The 23,509-nt window shown below is 42.1% G+C and overlaps 1 protein-coding gene across 1 annotated transcript in view; it reads right to left on the bottom strand.

Moving 5' to 3' along the window:
- The window catches only part of TTYH2 (tweety family member 2), an 83,626-nt gene that overhangs the window by 46,500 nt on the left and 13,617 nt on the right, over positions 1-23,509 (bottom strand). The window contains exon 2 of the mRNA XM_063120084.1: positions 9,794-9,966. Within this exon, the coding sequence (XP_062976154.1) occupies positions 9,794-9,966 (173 nt within the window). The remainder of the gene's footprint in view (positions 1-9,793; positions 9,967-23,509) is intronic.

Here is a 23,509-nt window from a genome sequence, read left to right as displayed (position 1 = left end):
GAGAATTTAGAAAGGGAAAATTTAACGAGGTTAAAGAAGGAGGTACTAGAGAAATTGGAAAAATATAAAAGATTAAATTTATCTTGGTTTGGGAGAATAGCTTTGATAAAAATGAAGATATTAGCTAAAATTAATTTTGTATTTAGGATGTTACCTATAAAAATATCAGAAACCGAGATAAAAAGTTGGCAAAATATTATTAATAAATATTGTAATGGAGAAAAGAGAGCAAGAGTGAATAAAAATAATTGGTACCTAAGCCAAAAAAAGGGGGGAATGGGTCTCCCAAACATAAAATTATACTACGTAGCAAATAGATTAAGACATGTTGTAGAAGCAATTATGGGAGTAGGAGATTTATATTGGATGGAAGAAAAAATCATAAGTAAGGTAGAGATGAATCTGGAGAATGTTTTTTTTAAAGATGGAGGAAGAAAGTGGGTTGGAAGTATAGATAATCCACTCCTGAGGACTCAATGGGAAATTTGGAGTAAATTTAAAGGGAAGCTGCTTCCGAGCAACTCTCCCTTAGCACCGATAATAATGTTAAAGAATTTCCCAGAGGATCTAAAGGGTAGATTATGTAAAATATTAAAAGAGAAAAATAAAATAAAATTAAAGGATTGGGTAAGAGATATTAAAACAAGAGAAGATATGGAAAATTTGTTAAAGGAGAAGAAGCTATCTTGGCTAGAATATGGTCAATTAGAACAATGGAATAAAAAGTGGATTAAAGATAATAGAATGTGCAGAAAGATGACGAGGTTTGAAGAATTAGTAGTAAGTAAGGAGAAAGGAAAAGGAAGTAGTATAGTTTCAAAAGGATTAATGAGTGAAATATATAAAATATTGTTAGAGAAGGAGTTTAGAGAGAATACAGAGAAAATGATTTGGGAATCAGATTTGAAGATACAAATAGGGCGACAGAGCTGGGAGGGACTATGGAAACAAAGAGTGTTGAGAAGTTTATCAGTAAGAATAAAGGAGAATTATTTTAAAATTTTATGGAGGTGGTACCTAACCCCGGTTAGATTGAATAAGATAAGTGATCAACATTCAGCAAATTGTTGGAGAGGATGTGGGGAAAAAGGAACGTATTTACATATGTGGTGGCAATGCAAATATGTACAAAGATTATGGAAGATGGTGTTTTCAGAAATTGAAGAAATAGTGGGAATGAAAATAGAACAAACACCAAAAATAGCATTGCTGTCACTATTTGAAGATATAAAGTGTGGAAAAGGAACTATAGAGCTGATATCGAGTTTGTTGGTTGCAGCACGATTGATGATAGCTAGGAACTGGAAGATCCAAGGGGAATATTCTATTGAGGAATGGTATAAAGTAGTATGGGACATAGCCATTAATGATAAACTGACATGCAATATTAAGTGGAGAAAAGGCGTAACTAAAATAAATGAGTTCGAAGGAATCTGGAAACAGTTCCTAGTGTTTGTGTTTACTAAGGGAAGTGGGAAACCACCAGCAGAAGAAATGATTAGATTTTGGACTCAAGAATGATCCCGAGGTGGGGGGTGCACATTTATGTTAAGAATGAAGATGTTGTAGTGTGATAAGGCATATGTAATAGTTTTTGATATTTGTACTCAACAATTATTCAATATGTATGCAGCAGATATTTGATGTATTTTTTTTCTTATTGTGTTAGTTTCAGTTATATTTTGGAAATGTTTATCTATGTTTATATAGTGTTGAAAATGAATAAAAATTATTAAAAAAAAAAAAAAAAGGGATTGCCGTGCCATCCAAACCTGGTGCGCGGCACGGAGGGGATGGCTTTGTACCCACCCCACAACTGCTACTGTGCACTGTGGGTAGTAGGGTTGGTATTATTTATTTATTTATTACATATGTATACTGCCCAACAGCCTAAGTTCTCTGGGCAGTTTACAACTAAAACCATAAAATCCAGATTAAAATTTAAAATCACATAAAACCAGAATAAATTACAGTCCATGGAAGGCTAGTTTAAAGAGATATGTTTTTAGGAGGTGTTTAAAAGTTATTACATTTTCCACCTCCCGAACCACACGAAGGAGGTTTTTCCAGAGGGTGGGTGCTGCTACAGAGAAGGCCCGCTGTCAAGGTTCTTCATGGCGACATTCTTTTCATGATGGGATGACGAGCAGGGCCTCCTCTGAAGATTGTAAATGTTGCTTGGGTGTATATAAGGGAAGGCGGTCTGCTAGGTATCCTGGTCCCAAGTTGTTTAGGGCTTTGTAAGGTAATAGCATAACCTTGTACATGGCTCGGTAGCTAACAGGCAGCCAATGGAGTTCTTTTAGCACTGGTTTTATGTGGGCAGAGCTAGGTGTCCCAGTGAGCTGCTGCGTTCTGCACAAACTGAAGCTTCTGAACCACATACATGGGTAGCCCCACACAAAGCACATTACAGTAGTCTAATCGTGAGGTTACCAGTGAATGAATGACCGTGGCTAGTCTATCCCTGTCCAGGAATGGGTGTAGCTGGTGTACCAACCAAACTTGATAATGGGTGCTCTGGGCCACTGAGGTCTCCAGTGACAAAGATGGATCCAGGAGCACCCCAGAACTATGGACCTGCTCCTTTAGAGGGAGTGCAACCCCATCCAGAACAGCCAAACACCCCAATTCCCGGGGTGTGAAGCCACCCCTGCCACCCCACATTCTGGTTTGGATGAAATAGCAACCCCCACTGCATCGCAGGTAATTATGCAAATGTCGGTCACGCGGGCGCTATCCGTGAGGGCAGGGGGAGAAGCAACCATGGTTTCTTTTACCCCCACAATCGTTCAAACCCAGTCAATATAAGCCCAAAAGATAGAAGCTTAAACTCATTTGTTTGGTTGTGTGAACTGACCCAATAACTCGTCAGCTGCAGTTTGACCCTTATTCTCATGCTAAGTTAACTTTATGGGGGCATCCTGATTTGAAAATAGAAGAGCAGCGTTTTTAATGGAAGTCATTAGGTCGATGGTGGAATTTATATTTTAGAGACATTAATAGGATCGGAGGATGGGTTTTTACCAATTCCAATACTGCAAAGTAGATATCACTTATCAAATAGTATGGGATGGCAATATATTCAATAATAATAATAATAATAATAATAATAATAATAATAATAATAATATAATAAATTTATTTGTTACCCGCCTCTCCCTCTGGATCGAGGTGAGGTACAACACAAATAAAAACACCATAAAAGACACACAACTAATTCAAACATTTAAAACAAGTGCATCATTAAAAGCAGCACACCATTAAAATGGCATCTTAAAATTCAACTGGGTAGCACCTTTTCGTGTCTATATATGGGTGATGAGTGTTTTGGCACCTTCTATACTGTTAGAGGAATTAATCGGCTCTTTACAGAAAGCTAAGCCTACAATAATTGTTTATAAATGACTTTAGGATGTAATAAAGTGGATGTTCAGTATGTCAGAGAGGAATGGAATAAGGAACTGGAATACTCTATACAGTGTAATCAATGGAAAGCTGACTTAGCTTCCATTTGTACTATTTCTGCAAATTTAAAACTGAGAGTGACTTGAACAAAAATTAATATTTCATGAATATTGGACACAACAGAGGCTGGTTAAGAAAAAGCTGGCTAGCTTTGCTAGATGCTGGCAATGAGATGTGGATAATGGGTTGCTGAGGCATATGACATGGGCATGCCCTGTGCTGGCTTCTTTTTGACTGGAAGTTACTGCCCATATAAATTTTGTTCTTGAAAAATCTGTGATAATTGTGGATGCTCATGTGCTTTTAAATTATATCCCTGTGATGTGGGGATTAACAAACAGACAGAAATAGTGGATAGTGGGCACCCCTTACAGTTGCAAAGAATCTTATACTCCAAGCCTGGAAGGATAAACACCCACCATCTATTATTCAGAGGACTGAAGATCTCACTGCATTTAAATGTGTATTTTATAGTCATCAATTTCATCTGGATGCTTATCTAGGCAAATGGTCTGTTTACATTACATATATTTGAAACACAAGTGACAATTTATTTGTAAATCAATGGTGTTGCGAACAGTTATTATGATTGGATAGGTTTTTATTCTTGTTTTTCTTATGTTTTTGCTATTGGTGTTATTGTTTGCAGGTCCCCCCTTTTGCTTTGTTATTAACTGCAAATAAAGTTAAAAATAAATGATTAAATTGTAATGTAATAAAATAGTCATTTCCCCCGTAAAACATTTCACCAAAAAGAGAGCAAAAGGGGACACCGATTTGCATAAAACTTGCACACCTCCCCCCTCATATTGTAGTGAGGAAGACTGCAACCAGGGTACCTGCTCAGTTCAGGTACGAACTCATGATGAGCAACTTCAGGGCCTCTGATCTCCCTTCTGATGGTTCTTTATCTTAAACCAGAATCGGACTGGGCAGCCCTTCAAGTAGAAGAAGCCTTCAAATATAAGACTGTCCTCTAAAATAAGATACATGGCCAATCTAGATTTATACATGTGTATGCTCTTCTTATCCATCACAACATGATGTGTATTTTATACTCAGGTATTGGCAACCAAATACAAAGTGTTGCCGAAAACAGCAGCCCCTTTCCATTATTTATTTATTTATTTATTTCATTTCTATACCGCACCATAGCTGAAGCTCTCTGGGCGGTTTACAAAGTATGTATGTTAATTATGTAAGTTGATAATTATTATAATTGTATTAATAACTAATAAAATTATTATTATGTTCAACATTTAGCTTTCCTGTTTTCCCAGCAAATTCCTGGGAAACGGCAGTAAAAACTGGCACTTGCCTGCTGCAATCTAGTTTTCCCAAGCAAATTGCCAACCCCTGCCATGGGGTAGCCATAATGTGAGAATCAGCCCTAAGTAGTGCAAAAGAAGAATATATGGGTCTGCAAACCTTGACTGCATCTCAAAGGGTTTGCATGGATTCACAGTGCCATTAGCAAGGTCTTGGGAGAGAATACAGGCTGAAAGGGTCTGAAACAGAAAGGGTCTAAAAGGAATGGAGAGAACTCCAGCCTGGAAAGGCAAGCTTGACTGATCTAAAGTAATAGCTTTGACGAGCAAGAATGAGCCTGAACCTCAGAATTCTCCATCCCTACAGATTTGCCCAAACCATCCGTTTTATATAGCATATGGCAAGCAGAAAATAAGGAGTGAGCTAGGTGTAGCATAACGTGCAGGGGAGGGGGGCTTCACTCTGATCGATGCTTTTGCTATGCATTTAAGATTCAGAGGCCCAGCAGTTGGTGTAACATTGCTCCATACTGTTGCACTTGCAATCAAAGCACCCTGGGGATCAAAAAGAAGAAGAAGAAGAAGAAAAGGCACTTAGATATGTATTACTCTGCCGACTCCCCATCTCACTTGTCCAAAGCGTATGCGTTTTGCATAGGAGCCCAAATCACGTGCCTGGGTTAGGGAAGAAGGCAAGTCATGGGAAGAGCATGCCGGTTTAATCAGCATGTTTATTCCCAAACAGATAGCTCTATTCAGCTAATAGAATGAGGGGGGGGAAAAACCTTCCCCCACATTTGGAGGCTCAGATCACCCTCAAACAATTAAGCACTAAAGCTCTTGGAAGTCCCTGGAACAGGGAATTGAATGAGTTGATTGAGAAGGGCATATGCAGTCAAAGGCACGGCCAACAGAATGCCGTGTAAGCCTCCCAGCAAACATAAGGAAGGAAACAAATAACAAGCAGATAGGAGGATGCCATTTCCTCTGGGTCTGAAGCCATCAATGGCCAAGATACTGAAAAAATGTGCCGACTTCTAACATTTCCACTCCCCAAGAAGGTGGAGGATGGAGCAGAGCCTAAAGATAAGCAAACAGAAAACAGCCTAAAGCCACACCGTAGCTTGACTGTGAAAGCCTCAGGCAGCTTCAGTTCATTTGATCCCTCTGCCTTGCACAAGAGGCAAAGTAAGAATTTAGAGCAGATCTGCCACGTGGAATGATCCTTCATTTATGCAGTGACCAGGCTTAAGTGTAAAAATCTAGGATTACAGTCCCAACCACTTCTGAACTTGTATATGAACACCCTTATCCAAATGTGTTGGTCCCCCATTAGGAGCAACCTACAAAATGGTAACTACATGAGATGTGGAATGGTCAAACCCAGTGGTGCACAAAACTAGATGGTGCTCACCACACACCTGCAGTTGCCTGCAACATCCACACCGAAGTAAAGATTAACCATAGGTAGGAAAATAAGGGCAGTTGCTCGTAGTGATCACTTTTTTTTCTCTTTGTGTGCATGGCAACTACGAGCAAAACACATTGCCAGGCTCTTTTCATTCTGAAACCCTGCATTCCACTTTGCAAACATGGGCAAGAATTCAGCTTTTCCTGGAGGTTAGCGCTGGTCGGGGAGCCTGTTCACCATGAGCAGGGTGCAGAGGCACTGAAGAAGGCGTGACCACCGCGAATAAGGCTGGCATGTGCACCAGTTCTAAAATGGGGAAGCGGAGGGGAAGAGGAACTTATTGTGTTAAAGCAGGGCTATCGAACCTCTTTCAAGCCCAAGGGTCAAATTGCATTTTGGAGAAGTTCTTGGGAGTGACCTTCCAGCGGTGAGAAGGGCCGAAAACAAAAGGGGCAGAGTTAAAATACCGTTTGGAAGCTTTAGGACCAAAGGGGAAATTTGGCTTCGATGTAAAGATAGACTAGATGGTCCTTAGGTATTTTTCACCCTTGCTATGCTGTGATGCAGCCATGTCCTGTGTTAGCACCATTTGCCAATGGCATCATGCGTGTGTGCATGTTGTGGGGGTGGCTGGCTGAAGATGCATTGAGCAGGGGGTTGGACTCGATGGCCTTGTAGGCCCCTTCCAACTCTGCTATTCTATGATTCTATGATTCTATGTTATTTATTAATTTATTTATTAATTACATTTCTATACCGCCCAATAGCCGGAGCTCTCTGAGTGGTTCACAAAAATTAAAAACATTCAAAGTAGAAAACAACAGTATAAAACCATAATATAAAATACAATATAAAAGCTCAGCCAGATAAAAACAGCAGCAATGCAAAATTACAAATTTAAAACACCAAGTTAAAATACAAATTTAAAACAGTAAAGTTAAAATTGAATTTACAGACTGTTAAAATGCTGGGAGAATAAAAAGGTCTTCACCTGACGTCTAAAAGCATATAATGTAGGTGCCAAGCGAACCTCCTTAGGGTTCTTATGTGCCCATTCTCACTCTTCTCCTTCCCTTTGGATGATGTCATGCTTCTTAAAATGCTGGGAGAATAAAAAGGTCTTCACCTGGCGTCTAAAAGCATATAATGCGTATAATGTAGGTGACAAGCGAACCTCCTTAGGGTTCTTATGTGCCCATTCTCACTCTTCTCCTTCCTTTTGGATGATGTCATGCTTCTTACCATGTCCAATATCCGCCCTTGGACTGGCTCACTCTAACGGGAGTGTAAGGAACACTGCACAGATATGCAGTAAGCCTTTAAGTGAGAGAATACTTGATCCAGGCAGGGGAGAGGGGAGGGGACAAGGACACTGAGCTTTCCCTTTCCAGGGACTCCCAGCCCTGCTGTCTTCCTTTAATTGATCCAGACTCCATATACAATTAACCTCAAGCCTCACGTGACACCCCCCTGCCCCAGCTGTGCCATCTGCTCAGGGGGTGGGATTAAAAGCTGAAAGGACTCCTCCATGGCCTAGTCTCCCACCCCCTCTTAGGATTAGCTGCCAGAGGAATGGGTAAACGGAGCAGAGAAGCTCTCTCGAGGAAACAGCACTGAAGTGGAGCTTAGGAGAATCTGTGGAATGAAGGAGCACTTGCAAATGGATAGACCTTGCCTGCTTCTTTGAACAACACAGGGAAAGAGGGTCAAGAGCAAACAATGGTTTGCAACCTCTATATGGGGTGGGTAAGAATAAGCATCCTGGATACTCTTTTGTTCAGTAACAGGAAGGTGCAAGAACACTGTCCCTTTTAGCAAACTGTAGTAGAACTGCGTCTTCTTCCCTTGTGGGTCAACCATATTTAATGACAAGAGAAATGCAATGGGACAAGGAGAGCATAAATTAGCCCGGCATACACAAGGCAAAATAAAGGCTTTTGCCATACATTAAGGTCTACGGCAGCCTTCCCCAACCTGGTACCCTCCAAATGTGTTGGACTACAATACCCATTGTGCCCAGCTAGCATGGGCCAAGCTGGCTGGATATCTTGGGAGTTGTAGTTCAACACATCTGAAGGAAGGTTGTTCTACAGGCAACTTTCCTACATGGGAGTGGTACTCATACAGGGAACGGGTCTTGTGTAAAATGGTTGTTAGAGGCTCAGTTTCCTACTCAGACGACAGTTGTGACTCTCAACCACCAGAAATTAAACTGGTGTTTTAGTTATTGTCTGCCTATCTTGGATTTCTGTCTGTCTAATCCATGTCCATACACATGTACACACCATGAGCAAAGCCACTATTATTTTGGTTTTATAGAATCAGGAAGAGAGTCTCAGAGAACACTGAGATGTGGTGATGAATTGATTCATCCAGAGCCACCGAAAGTGTACGCTGATGAGCTGATATCTAAATCCAGATGTCAAAGACATTGAACACTATTCACTGGACTACATTCTTCTCAAAAATAATTGCTTCCCGTTAATTAAAAGGTGTCCTTTCAGGTGCTTATACAAGTTAGTTTTCTAAAGAGCATCCCCACCAAAAAATAAATTATTTTTTTAAAAAAGCATGCCAGGCTCTTTTTTAAAAACAACAACAACAACATATGGCATTCCTTCTATATGTAGGCTGTAACCTTCTCACCCTTACCTGTCCCTTCTGGGACAAGGCCTATACACTGCATTTGCTACACTGTCTCTTCCCATGCACCCTGCCTGGCTTCTTCCACAGCAAAAGCTTTGGGACTGTTCGGTCTGACAACTAGTCCTCCCAGTGAAGCATATAAATGTAATAATAATAATTTGCTTCTCAATTGGAAATAGGGCATTTGTTTGTTCTATCAGAACTAGACATTATGGCTGGACACATGACTTCACATCTCCTCCTCTTCCCTGATCAAAAGGCAAATCAGGCTATATGACACTGCAATGATGTCATGACATAGGATGTGACAGGCAGCAGTCAATGAAGTGGTGTAGGGTGAGGAAACTTGCAGCGCCATGGCACTGTCACATCTTCTGCCTTTCTAAACATTAACTGAGGATGGTGGGGGTGGGGAGATGAAGAGACACAGGAATTCTCACTTTCTGACTTGGCCACGACATGCAATTTCAACCTGAGCTCTGTTCTGAATTGTCTCTCCCTCATCACCCATCTCTTCTAGCACACCAGGTAAATAAAGGGGAAAAGATGTGCAGCTACCGAACCTAGGAGGCCATCTTGTTATTGGCCAGCTTCACCAATGACATTTTCAAGCCATCCTGTCCACGACACTTTGTAAACGTTCCCTGATGCATAACCTTCAGACTCTCACAAACTCAGGGCCATATCCTTCCATATGCCGGCCCCTCCTCTAACAGACAAGCCAACCTCTCAAACACTGTGGAAACTCAATAGGATTTCTTCATGGCAGCTAGAATAGTAGCAGAGGGGCCAGTGTTTCCTGAAGGCCTGTTGTTTGGCAAAAAAGAAAAGAAAAAGCTGTGCTTCTGAGGAAGAGTAATGACACTATGGAGGTGAGACGGAGTTAAATCTTTCCTTCAAGGCCTAGATACCACTTGCCTGTTAAGAAAGCTGTCAAGCTCCTCCACCCCCTCCCACCCTGTCACATTACCCTTCCGCTCCCCAGTGTAAAGGAACTCACCAGCAGATGAGGCCAGTCACCACAGCAGTCCAGGTGAGGCAGCAAGAATTGGGCTTCTTTGTCTCTGACTCTTCCTCCCTCTTGCAGCAGCACAGGCAGGTTATATAGATGCCAAGGAACACCAGGTTGAGGCCCAAGAAGATGGCTCCCACCAGGGCCAAGAAAAGCAAGGACTGGGAGAGGAGAAAGAAAACAGAGATATGTATGATGAATACCTGCTCATGAGGAAGCAAGTAGATTCCTCACATCCAACTTTCAAAAACACAAATTTCGGTCTATAAAGCGAACTACGGCTATTGGCCCTGAGGCAAATCCCTGGTTTCGGAAAACAGTTCTTACAATATTTCCTCCCAATTTCATGTATGAATTTAGGAATTCTTAACATGCAAAGCAGCCCATATTTTCCTTTTCACCTTCAGAACAGGGCTCTTTTGTAAAAAGGTTTGCAACAAAGATAGAAAGACTGGATCAAGCACTAATCAAAAGGCAATATAAGTGTCTTCTTATTTACATCAAATCACTCTAAGCTAGTATCAAACTAGCCACCGTCGGAATGGAAAACTCCATATGTCGGCTCCTCAGAAGACGATTTCACCTCCTTTGTAGCTAAAGCTTGTTTTCCACAAAGCAAATATACCTCTCTCCTGAGGAGTCTGATGGAAGATGTGCATTTTGCCTCATATATTATTCCTGCAACAGGAAAGGAGATGTATCTAATGCGTTAAGACGTCCAGGCTGTGGGAGAGATTTCCAAGTATAGTTCAACACCCACAAGTTATGGCACCTCTACTCAAAGAGAAGTCAGCAGACAAAGCAGCTACATTAAACATACACTAGCAGAAGTGGTCCCACCAGGCAGTCCAAATGACATACCTAAATAGCCCCCAGGGGAATGATTCTACCAACATGTGTAGCTGAAAAGAGCTGATTCTTCCTGCGTATGCAGCTGAAACACAGTAGTCTGTCATGCAATCTATTGCGTGTTACAATTAGTTTCCCTCCACTAGGTTGACCATATGAAAAGGAGGACAGGGCTCCTGTGTCTTCAACAGTTGTATAGAAAAGGAAATTTCAGAAGGTGTCATTTGTATGCATGCAGCACTTTTGTATTATCTGGTAGGGTGACCATATGAAAAGGAGGACAGGGCTCCTGTATCTTTAAAGTTGTATAGAAAAGGGAATTTCAGCAGGTGTCATTTTAATGCATGTAGCACCTGGTGAAATTTTGTCTTCATCATAACAGTTAAAGCTGCAGGAGTCCTGCCCTCTTGACTAGATACAAAAGAGAAGAGGGCACTTGCAGCTTTAACTATTGCGATGAAGAGGGAATTTCACCAGGAGCTGTTTTGTATACAAATGACACCTGCTGAAAACCCCTTTTCTCTACAACTGTTAAAGATACAGCAGCCCTGTCCTCTTTTTCATATGGTCACCCTAGTATCTGGTCAAGAGGGCAGGGCTCCTACAGCTTTAACTGTTGTGATGAAGAGGGCATTTCACCAGATGCTGCATGCATACATATGACACCACTGAAATTCCCTTTTCTATGCAACTGTTAAAGATACAGGAGCATTGTGTTTCTTTTCATATGGTCACCCTACTAGTAGTCACAATAGTAAGAGCCAATTATTAACAGCCTGTGCAAACAGACCTATGTTAGTAAGAGTTAAAAGAAAAAAACTAAGAACCATCAGTTGTTTTCAGGTTTACAATAACAAATCTTACTTGCCACAGTCAAGCAGGCAAGTGACTATTTGCAAGCCTGATGTACCTAAACATAGAGCCCATTCTACTGTTAGAAGGGACTATGCCTCAAGCCACTGTAGCATAGTTGTGTAAATGCAGTTGCTGGTGCAGATCCTCTCAAAACCCCTTCTGGCTGGCAGTGATCACACCTCCTATTTACTGCTTTATTTACAGTTCCGAAGACCATCCAGCTGCTCTGTAACATAGAAGTGTTTTGTTGGTTTGTTTTGCTTCTGGAAAGCAGGCACCACACATCTGGAACGTCTGAAGCCAGCCAAATGCTACAGTTGCCAAGATGCCACCCACCCCCAACATATGCAGGTTCTTTGGTCACAACCATGCTGCATTTGTTTGGCAGGACTATGGTTTTGAGAGGCAGCCAAAGAATGGATTAAATACACAAATTTGTAACATCTGAAGCTGGCCACCAGTAACAGCTTGAGAGTTCAGGGAGGCCCAGTGCAAAAATCCAAATGAGGTCAGGAGTTAAGCAGAAAAACAGGGGTGGGTGTCTACTTGCTGTGATAAAAAGAGTAAGCAAGCACTGAAGCAACAAGGAAAAACGTAATTGGCCTGCTAAGGGCCAGTCATGTAACCTCTGGCTAACCACATGACCCCTGGCAAGGCTACATTTCCAGTCAAGCAAAGCAAGATATTAGGAAGAAAATATGTGGCGTGAGGTTCTCTTGCGGGATTGGTAATCTCATTTCCTTCCAAGTAATATGTTTGGTGCCAACCTCTGAGTTTCATTGGGTAGGGATGCCAGAGGAGAGAGTGGGATCAGGAGGAAGGGAACAGCTGCCTTTATGTGGGAGCCAACGCAGGTTGAGCTGCAAAATGAAAACATATAAGGTACAATTGTAAATCCTACCTGAGTGGTTCCTAGCCAGGATTACCAACTAGCTAGAATGTTTAGCCTCTTTGTTAGGAATACAAAGCCTAAAGATTCCCAGCCAAGATGCATTTTTTGTTTGCTTGTTAGGGTTGAATCAGATCAGCTTCCTCAATCTGGTGTACTGGACTACAATTCCCATCATAATCTGGGATAATGGGAGTTGTAACCCAGGATATTTGGAGGGTACCGGGGTTGGGGAAGGCTGGTCTACAGAACCTTCAGCTCCTTCCATGGTTTGCAGTTTGGTTATTTCTTTGGTTTCTCATCGGAGAGACGAGCCAGACTTCCAGGTTTGGATGTAACACACTAACCAAGCCAGGGATGGAGTGTTCCTTCTGCCAGCAGGAGCAGATAAACTTGTTTACTTGCCCTTGCTAGCAGAAGAGGCTGAGGAGTGATCAAGTCACAGGCATTACCACGTTGGCTTGATCATGGCAACCCAGGATTTAAAACAACCTTGGGTTGCTGTCACATGCAAACTGGGCCACCGGGTCTGGATCATGGATTCATTTCCTGGCATGCTTGACCTGCAGCGTCACTGCGCAAACTCAGGCTTGGAATTGTATTCACACTTGTTGGGTTAATGTTTGTAGACACCTGCCATCTTCATTTCTTAAGAATGTCTCTGAACCTCAGAAGCATTCATGGCAAATTAAGATGGAAGCAGCTAGAGGAACTCTCTTTGCTTTGAAGCAATCCCAGCTGCCACTTAGGGTACCATCTTCATCAAGTTAAAGTGGCTATGTATGGTACTGATAGCGATCTCCCTGGGAATCCTTTGGCATGGAGTACAGAACCCAGAGCACTCCATACAGGTGCTAGCAGTCCCCTACACACTTTTCCTTCTCCCATATTCAGGTTAAATGTCTGAATAAGTCTTGCTTCTTCATATTGACTCTTCAGATCAGTTCTAAAACTAGTAACACAGGGTTATCACCCAAAGCAGTCTCTTGACCTGTGGCCCTAAAAAGGAGAAAGTGATACACCTGGGTACTACCTGCTTCTATATGATGAAAAGATTCACTAGCTACCAGCAACCAAGACATTTCAGTGATGCATTCACTGCAGTGAATTCAGTGACATTTCAGCCTTTGCACAGTATTCACAATGGGCTGCCAATCAATGAGCAAAGGATCAAGATGTAAATATGCAGGCTGTTTTTGTTTTTAATTTAATATTCCAAACCAATGGATAACATGCAATTAGCTGCCACTTTAGCAATATCTGACGTGTAGAGAAGGTGAATGACATATTATCAAGTTAGAACTCTTACGAGATCAACAAAACGACGCATGAAACTTAACATAAGAAAAGCTGTGCTGGATCCATCTAGTCCAGCATTCTGTTCCCCAGCAACTGGTATACACAGACATACTGCCTCCCATACTGAAGGTGATGTACAGCTGTTATGACTAGCAGCCATTGCTAGTTTTATCCTCCAAGAATTTATCTAATCCCTTTTTAAAGGCATCCAAAGCTGATGGCCATCACCACATCTTGTGGCAGTGAATTCCATAGCTTAACTATGCGCTCTGTGAAAAAGTAGCTCCTTTTATCTGTCCTGAATCTCCCACCAAACAGCTCTGTGGGATGACCTTGGGTTCTAGTATAATGAGGGAGAAAAAACACCCCACCCACTTTCTCCACACCATGCATAACTTTATACATCTCTATCATATCTCCCCTTATGTGCCTTTTTTCTAAACTAGAACAACAACAACGCGCTTTCCTCATAGAGTTATTGCTCCAGCCCCTTATCATTTTGGTTGTCGTTTTCTGCACCATTTCCCACTCTATGATCCTTTCCTTTTCCATCCTTTCTAATGATGAAGAAGCTCTGTGGAAGTGGTTCAGCTTTTCCTACCCATACACACAGTGGACCAATCAAGGAGGATTTGCAGAACTTAGAGAGAACTCTCTCTTTAAGTTTTCAGAGGCCTCAGCTAGACAAGGGGGGGTAAAAGGGCAACAATCTCGCAGCCGCCATTTTGTTTTAATTTTTATCAGAGAGGGAGCACATGAGCGCTCGTGCGCAGAAGGTGAGGTATTTTTTTAAAAAATTAATTTCCCCGCTCCCCCCACCCCCAATGGGCATAGAGCTCCTGAGGAGCTCTGTGCCCCATGCCTGGCTCTTCGCGGTTACTCACGAGGAGCCGGGACAAACTGTGATGGTGGGCCACACTTTTGGCGGTCTCAGGATCATCCCAAGACTGCAGAAAAACCGTGAAAAAAGGGTAGGGTGATATCCTGGGGCAAGGGAGGGATCACCCCTCCCTGCTTCCGGGATCCCCTGTGCGTCATGTGGACGCACAGGGACGATCCCGGGATGATCCCTGGGATATCACCCTGTCTAGCTATGGCCAGAGTGTTGGCAGGGCACATTGTAATTTCTATTGCCAATCTCCCTGACTTATCTATAGTGCCTCACATTTCCCTCCATACGACATGTTCTGCAACTCCCATTTTAAAACATACATATTCTCACCGCACACCTTTACATGGCAAAGCAATGTAGATAAGTCCATTTCATGGGGGCGAAACCGAGGCAAAGAGTAAATATTTTGTGTGCAAATATTTAAATTTGCACACAAAAACACATACATTGATACGAACATGACTGCATTTATGATGAAAAATGCATACAGGTTTCCATATGGCCACTCTGAGATCAAGGAACGAACTGAACTAGGGTCACAGCTGAGATGTGGACACAGCAGCCAAAGTATCTCTCCTTCCCTGGAGGCACTTTCTGTGAAATTATCCACAGCATTGCCTAGAACAAACTTTAAATGCTCATGATTTAGTGAATAAACTTTTGAACAGCAAAGCTTTCACCGGACTGTGTTCCCTAACAACAGACCTAGCAAGGAGGTTAGTTTTTAGACTTGTGAGTGCCTGACTCATCGATTACGCAACAGCATTGTGGGACTGTCAGCACAAGTTGATCAGTTGGAGGATGTGACTGATCTCGAATGAGCATTGCTATTTGATGCTATACACATAATCTCACTGATGAGATTAGAATCTTCAGTCTGTAGGGCAGGGGTGAGCAATGTTCAGGGCCACACTGGCCCCTGGAACCCACTGAATTTGCCAGTGCAGCTGCAAGAATTGCAGAAATCTTGAGGTGAAACAAGGTACATGGGGTATCGTGCACCTTGTTTACAAGTCAAATCATGCTTCTGGGAGGCTTCTGGAAGAGCTATTCTGATAGTGAGCATGGTCCATGCCTCCCACATGCCTTCTTTCACTGAAAAATTGTCGTAATTCTTGATGCAGCAATTTCCGTGGCGATGGCAGTTGTGGGAGAGGCAGGGCCCCCAAACTATCCTGGGGGTGCAGGCAGCCCACGGGGAGCATGCTGCCACACCTGCTGCAGGACATATTCACAGATTAAGACATATGGACTTTAAACAGTAATTAAACCCCTCATTAGAAAGGGAAGGTCTTTCAGTGCTCTTATAGGTGCCAGTGTGCTCTAGTGAATTGAACACTAGGGCATGGCTCAGAGCAACCTGAGTTTGAATCTCTACTTAGGCATTAAGCTCACTGGATGACCTTGGGGACCAGTCACTATAACATAGCTAACATAACCTACTTTCTTTACATGCAGGGATCCCCAGTGCAATGCCCATGGGGACCATAGCACCCGCAGGACCTCCAACGGCACCCGCAAAGTTCTCCACTCCCTGCTCTCTTCAAAAGCTTATTTTTAATTAAAAACATTTAGGCGCTAGCTTCTCCTGCCTGTTCCTGAACCTGGTACTGATCTGCTGTTCAGCAGGCAGGAAGAGACGGTAAGAGTTGCTTCTTGGACCTACCCAGTCTCTTTCATCCACGCAGACCTTTCCCATTTGCTCACTCTATTTCTCCACTTCTGGGCTATAGTCTTGCTTTTTCTCTCCATCCAACTCTTTTCTTCTCTCTTTCTCATCCCTAGCCTTCTCCTTCCTCCCCCTTTCTGGCCTGTAGCCTGGCTCTTCCTCTGCCATTCACACATTTATTGTGCTGGTTGTCTCCACTCCCAGCCTATCACCTCATATTTCTCCCCACTGCCACCTCTTTATCTCACTGTTTCTCCTAGCCCCTAGTCTCACTCTTCCCCCCTTGCTACTTTCCCCACCCTGTGTCTAGCCTCTCCCCTTTTACCTATTTTTTAAAACTAGTTTGGCCTCCACAGCAGCCATTATGCACCTTGCTAGGTACATAGAGAACTACTGCCTTTTCTGCCTGTCACTGCCAAGCCCCACAACCATAAAGTTAGGCTTGTAAACAGGCATCTTATCATCTGCAGGAAATAAAACACAAAGGTGGGTATATAAACCCTTAAGAATGCCACAATATCTTAATTTCACAAAACAGCATGAAAACCCTCAAATTCTCCAGAACTCTTCATCTGGCTAGATAGTACAAAAAGCAGGGGCAGGTGGGATGGCGGACACAAAAGTACAAAAATAGGCCAGAAACTGTGGCCATGCAGATTTCATGGCCACAGAATCTGGCCTAACTTTTGTACCTTTCCCCCACCCCCCCACCCCCAATCCACTGCTTTTTGCAGGAAACAAGACTCTCTTCCAGGTGACCAGGAAAAAAAGACCTGTCTCTTTTCCATCGATTAATGTGCTACAAATGACTATTTTAGAAGACGTGTGGACTGACAGGCAATGATCTGATGTTTTCAGCATCCTATTCTTATACACAAATTTCTAATTAATCTCTAGTACATAACACAGATATAATTAGCTGCCACCAGGCTTCTAAATGGCTGTCTCCCATATGCAGGCATCTTCTTGGCAGGATCACTAAGAAGGATCTGCACCGAGTGCAATGTATATTATCCCCCACTCTCTACAAGCGCAGTCATCCCAGGCCAGTAATATTATTTGAGTATCTAGGCATAAGGTGTTCAGTCTGAGCTTGCAAAGTTATACCAGTATCAAGCCTTTATGCAGAATTGGTGTTATTATTGGTGTAAAACAGAGAGAGAAAATTGCATCAATGTACACTGGCAGTTTAGGAAAGAAAACTAAGGAGGAATATAAATTCTAACTTTTATACTTTGGCTCTGCATTGATGGTAGTTTGCTGAACTAGCCCTGGAGACTTTTGAAAAGTTATTAAGTCTATGAATCAGAATCCATATATTCACAACTGAATTGGCTCAGGATGGAGAGGGTTTCCTCCCCCACAGATGGATGATTTCTAACACTTCTTCCCCCCTTCCTGGAAAAGCCTCTCTTTTTCAAAAGGACACTGAGAGGTGGTATTTTCCTTTAGGCCCCTCGACCAGTCAGGGCCTGGGGCTCAGACTGAGTATTGTTTGATTTTAGACCAGACAATGGGGAAGCTAAGTCTGAAGCTAGCCCTTCCAGGTACTGTGTTAATTATTAAAGAACCCATAGAGCAGGAAAGATTGGGAAACCTCATCATCCTGATGGCTCATAATGATTGCCACTTCAACGGGATTTATCCATCTGGAAGGAAGTGTATTGTGATTGCAGAATGTGTACAGAGACACAGATCCCCTGGACACCTTTTCCATTTCCTAGGATGTGACTGATCTAGCATGTACACATTGCAACCTCAGGGCCAGTTTTCAATTTAGAGATAGTTTTGAGTACCAAGTGTATTCCAGAAGAGGTTTTTCCACCACAGTCCTTTCCAGATTTGACACCAAGTTCCATTTATTTAGCATGGCATAATACAAGCAATGTGGAATCAAGAGGGCTTGAAATGAAATATTGGTAGGTACTGCCATTGGCGTGGCACAGCCAACATGGAAGAACCACTGCCAATTGCAGGATTGCATGGGATCACAGTATAGACAAGTCCAAGTGGCTCACACCACTAGCATTTTTTTTTAAAAAAAAGGCAGTCCACTTGTGCAACAAATGCAGGTTTTCCTTACAAGCAGCTGTAGTGTAAGACAGAACATGAAAGGTAATTCCACTGAGAATTGTTTGGGGTCTAGGGAACGGAGGTATGCCTTGGCTTAAGGAGTAGACTGATAGTTCTTATCAAGTGGATTGCAGCTCCCCAAGGCACAGTCACTTGGAAAGCAGAAGCTAATGCACTCGTTCACTAACCTGCTGAGAAAGGGGAAACAATCCTTTCCCTCTCCTGTACATGGTGAGATCCTCAGTATACCACTATCCCCTCCCAAGGATGCTCACATCAATAGTGTCAATTATAATAATTACACTTATACCATGGCTCTTCCTCCAACGAGCTTAGAGCAGGTTACATATAGTTCTCTAGACAACCACCCATCCAGGTAGCTTATTGGGATTTATTTATTTATTTTTATTTATTTAGAGTATTTTTATCCCACCCCTCAGCCAAAAGGCTCTCGGAGTGGCTTACAATTTATCAATAAAGAAGACAGTCCCTACCCTCAGGCTTACATTCTAAAAAAGACATGAAACACAAGGAAAAGTGGATGGGGAGGGAAGAGGGAGAAAATAAAAAGAAATTAAGGAGACTGTTTAGGCTGGTGGGATACCACTGCCCCCTCCCAAGGATGCTCAAATCAACAGTGTCAATTATAATAATTACACTTATTATTATTATTATTATTTATTTATATAGCACCATCAATGTACATGGTGCTGTACAGATTACACAGAAAATAGCAAGACCCTGCCGCATAGGCTTACAATCTAATAACTTACAATCTAATAACTAATAGTGTCAATTATAATAATTACACTTATACCACGGCTCTTCCTCCAATGGGCTTAGAGCAGTTTACATATAGTTCTCTAGACAACCACCCATCCAGGTAGCTTATTGGGATTGACTTGCCATGGTGGGAATGAGTCAGAAAGCAAGTACTTGCTAATGTTACAGTTGAGGTGTGGACTCTTGACCACCTGGAGGTCATTTTCAGCAACATCCTATGGCAACTGCAACAGGTTGTCTAGCCCTTCACACTTGTTGCCAATGATGTGGGTTTTCCAGAATATTTTGAATCCAAAATATTTCCAGATGTTTTTCTGGTAAAAAAAAAAAAAAGTCAACTGCCCAAATTGACTGGAACCTGGTTCACCATGTTTGGCTTATATTTTGTAAACAGGACTCTAAATAAATAATTATGAAGTACAGTGCATTAATTTTATGTGCTGTACAAATCCCCCCAAATTTCCCCAGTTGTCAAAAGTATTTGGAATAATTGGCAGTAGGAGGGTCAATAAAATATGCTTAATGTGTTTTAAATGTTATATTCCCACATATTACAAAGGTTTTCTTTCAAGTTATTTTTATTGGAATTAAATGTAAACAATTTAAGACATGACAACTCAACAGCATACACTTCCTTAAAGCATTTAATTTTTCAGCAAAAGGCTCTGAAAATATTTATTTCGGCACGCTCCGAAAAGTAAGCATTTAAATTATATACAACAAGCAAATGTGCTTCCTAGGGAGAGAATTTTTGTTTTTAAAAAGAAATGTTAATTATAACATTAGAACAGCCTAACTTGACTGGTATTGTAGTCATTCATTATGTTGCTAATTAAATTCATGAAACAATGCATTTTTAGAAATAGAAACATTTCAGCAGAAAATGTTTTGCCTCACATCACTTCCTGTCTCCACTGTTCCTAAGGCCATACACTCAACTTGGATAATGGTTTTCTCTCCAGAAAACAACACATACTGAGGTCAGCTTCGCACATGCAATTAACAACATGCAATTAACAATACACCTTTGTTTTAGACACAGTGTTCCGGAGATTCAGATATGCACTTTAGGAGCACCAGGATAATATACTGCCCCTAGTCCTGGTGATAAGATTCTCACATTCCTGACAAACACAGCTGCGTTGTGGTCAAGGCCAACAACAGCCTCCTAAACTGCAAACAGCCATTTCCTGGAGCAAGGGGGCAGAAGTGTCTCATGGCCCATGAATGTAGCTTCTCATTCCACCTCAGCTCCCTGCAACTAGTTTAGGTTTAAATCTTAATGCTCAGTGCAGAGAATTCCAGAGGCAAATTAAACAACAAATAGCCAGCTCTGCTTCTCTCCTGTCCATCCCTTCCCTCCCAAGTCAAGGATGTGAGAAAGAAAAGCCCCTTACTTTTATTTTAGGAGGGTCTTTTATGATTAGTTTTAATTTGGATGTGCTGGCATGGTTTTGAAGATGACTTTTTAAACTGCTGTACTGTAATGTAGACCATTATAATTTCCTTAATTCAAATGGGAGGGGAGAATGAGGCAGTGAAAATAGTGGCTAGCTCAGACCATGAAGGCTGACCTGAGATTTGCACTGGGGACAGCTCATTCCATAACTCACATGCTTTAACCACTATCCTCTACTGGCAGTTTCTTCACCTTCTGAAAATATAGTGCCCTTAAATTAAAGAAATTCTCTAAAGAGCACAATTAACCCAGAAACAATATTATACATATACATATAATACATACGTGTGTGTGTGTACATTCCCCACCAAGAATTGGGTTGGCAGCAAAGGGGAATGTATTAACTGACACATCAAGGAAGTTCTCCAAAAAGGGGAAAGTCTCCCACACTCTTTCCCTGAATAAAGCTTTGTTTATCCCACCGACTTCAGAGGTTGTAGGGCTGTTTTTCATCAACTAAGCCTGGAAACAGCGAGGGCCTTGTGAGGGAGAGGGGCCATGAGAAGCCCCCAATGGGATGGGAATTTGTTTTTTTTTTTAAATACAAGGATTGCTTCAGGCACAGAGCAGCTTTTCTAGGCCTATTCCTAGCTGCTGTCAAGAGGCAACTCTTCTACCCACTGGGATAGAAGGATGCTTTGTCAGACTGGGTTAAGATCAGAGGCTCCCATCAGCAGGTTCAAACCAGTGCTAGAGCAGAGGGGTGAAAAGAAGCACAGACCGTTAAGGCAAACAGCTATGCAACATTGCTTAAAAGGAAAAGCCCTGGTTTGGATAATGTGGAAAGTCAAACGAGAGATTGTACACTAACAGGGCTTGCAAGGTCAATCTTGGTGTGGGGAGGGGAGGAAAGAATTTCCCACAAATCCATAGCTCTACAGCAAACATTTATTAACCAAGAGAGATTTCTGTGGCAAAGGAGGCCTTTAACTTGAAGTGACAGAAGAACAAAGACAGGTCCTGCTCAGTGTGATATTTCTATGCCTCAGGAGCAAAAACTTCGGAGTTCCCCACAGCAGACATCAAGAACTTGTAATCTTGTGACTGCTTCCTTTGATCCAAATCACTCAATTCATCCTCCCTCTTCTGATGTTTTAAACCACATTTTTTTTTTAAAAAAAAAATCTAATCTGAGTGGTGGTAGTGGTGGGGGTGAAATCTAAAAGGGTGTTTTTATCTGCTTCTGAAACAGCATTTCAAGGGCACAATAACTATTCTAAACCCTAGTAATTAACACTCCAGGGTATGCCATTTAGATTAAGAACATGGATTCATATAGCATTGTGAGAATGTTATAGAAAACATGTTTTGAAAGGAACTGGGGAGGGGAGGGGCAGAAACGCTCCCACTTTGTAATCACAGTTTAAACCTGATAACTAACTGAACATAAAATTTGCCAACCTCACTGTCCAATTCCTCTGCATTTCCCCACCCCGCCCCAGAAGGATAGGTGGAGGAAAATCTTATTTTGGTAAAATGCAGTTTTAAAATATTATTAGAAAAGCAAGCTCTATTAATATCTGATACCTATTAAAAAATTAGTATAATATAATTTTAATAATTTTATTTGGGATAATGATATTAGGGATCAGATATATAATACAGCTTGCTTTTCATATAAAGAAGCAGCGATCAAAAGAGATGGCTGCCAACGTACTATAAACAGACCATAACCACAGGCCAGTCATTTATTCCACCATTACTATATAGATCCTTGTCTTCTCTATAGTGTGTGTGTGAGTGAGTGTGCAAGGCAGGTGGAGAGCTGAACTCCCATCAGCAGAAAAAGAGAAATGATCCACATGAAGCAAGCCTATGCAGCAATCTGGAGCAAGTACATCAGTTGCAACCATAAAGAAAAATACTGATAAACGAATACTGAAACACCCATAGGCTTTTTAGAAAGGGAGACTATTCTTATCCTGATTACACAGAGTGCAAATTGTACGTATGTCTTGCCTTTAGGTACAGTTCTTGCCTGTACCTCTGGAAGGGCCTCTTCAAGAATTAAAGCCCCAAAGAGAACCATCACATGGATGTAGGGATGCTATCATGAAGTTGGGATCTCCCCACAAAAAACAAAATTCCCCACACCACATAATACATGCACATGTGTTATGGAGCCCCAATGCCAGTTTTAACAAGGATGTGGTTGTAGAGGGGGTGGGATTTGTTATGGAGAAACTGGGGGAGGGGGGTTTCATTGTTTCACCAACTACTGCTTCTCATCACCAAATCAGCCCTAAAAGCTCTCTCTCTCTCCCCCCCCCCCCCCAGGTTCCTGATGTTTTATGGGCATTTTGCACTTGCAAACATGCCCCTGCAAACACATAAGGGGAAAAAAATCAATATGTGAGTATACAATTTGGGACAGGGAAATGGCAGGAAAAACAGGGTTAAGCCTGTACATGAATGCACCCGTAGGGCCCAATTTCACACCAACCCCTCTAGAAGCAGCATTGCTAAACACACACATACACACACACACATACACACACACACACACACACACAGAGAGAGAGAGAGAGAGAGAGAGAGAGAGAGAGAGAGCAGTAACAATCTGTGTGTAGTTAAGACACATACAAATGCCTCCTATATAAGTCAACCCAACATTTTAACCTGTGCTTACAGTTCAATGACATACAGCCTCTGAGAGAGGTGGGAGCCCCATGAGTGTGCATCGAAGAGATTTGTGTTTAGCAGCCTCCAACGTTACGACTGCACGGCAACTGCAGAGTTCTGAGATATGCTGAGCTGCAGAGCCTTAAACTCACCAATGGCCTTAAACTCACCAGACACGCATTGCCTTACTGAACACAATAGCCTTGCCACAGTCAGAAGAGCAAGCAGAGGATGCAGCAGTCACGTGAACTAGTGCCTTAAATTGGCAACAGACCCCCTAGCCAGCGATCCTCTGCCTGCAATGGAAAGCTTTC

The sequence above is a fragment of the Elgaria multicarinata genome, chromosome 3, assembly GCF_023053635.1.
Source record: "Elgaria multicarinata webbii isolate HBS135686 ecotype San Diego chromosome 3, rElgMul1.1.pri, whole genome shotgun sequence".
NCBI classification, from domain to species: Eukaryota; Metazoa; Chordata; class Lepidosauria; order Squamata; family Anguidae; genus Elgaria; species Elgaria multicarinata.
Note: the sequence above shows the minus strand (reverse complement) of the source record. Positions and strands in the feature narration are given on the sequence as shown.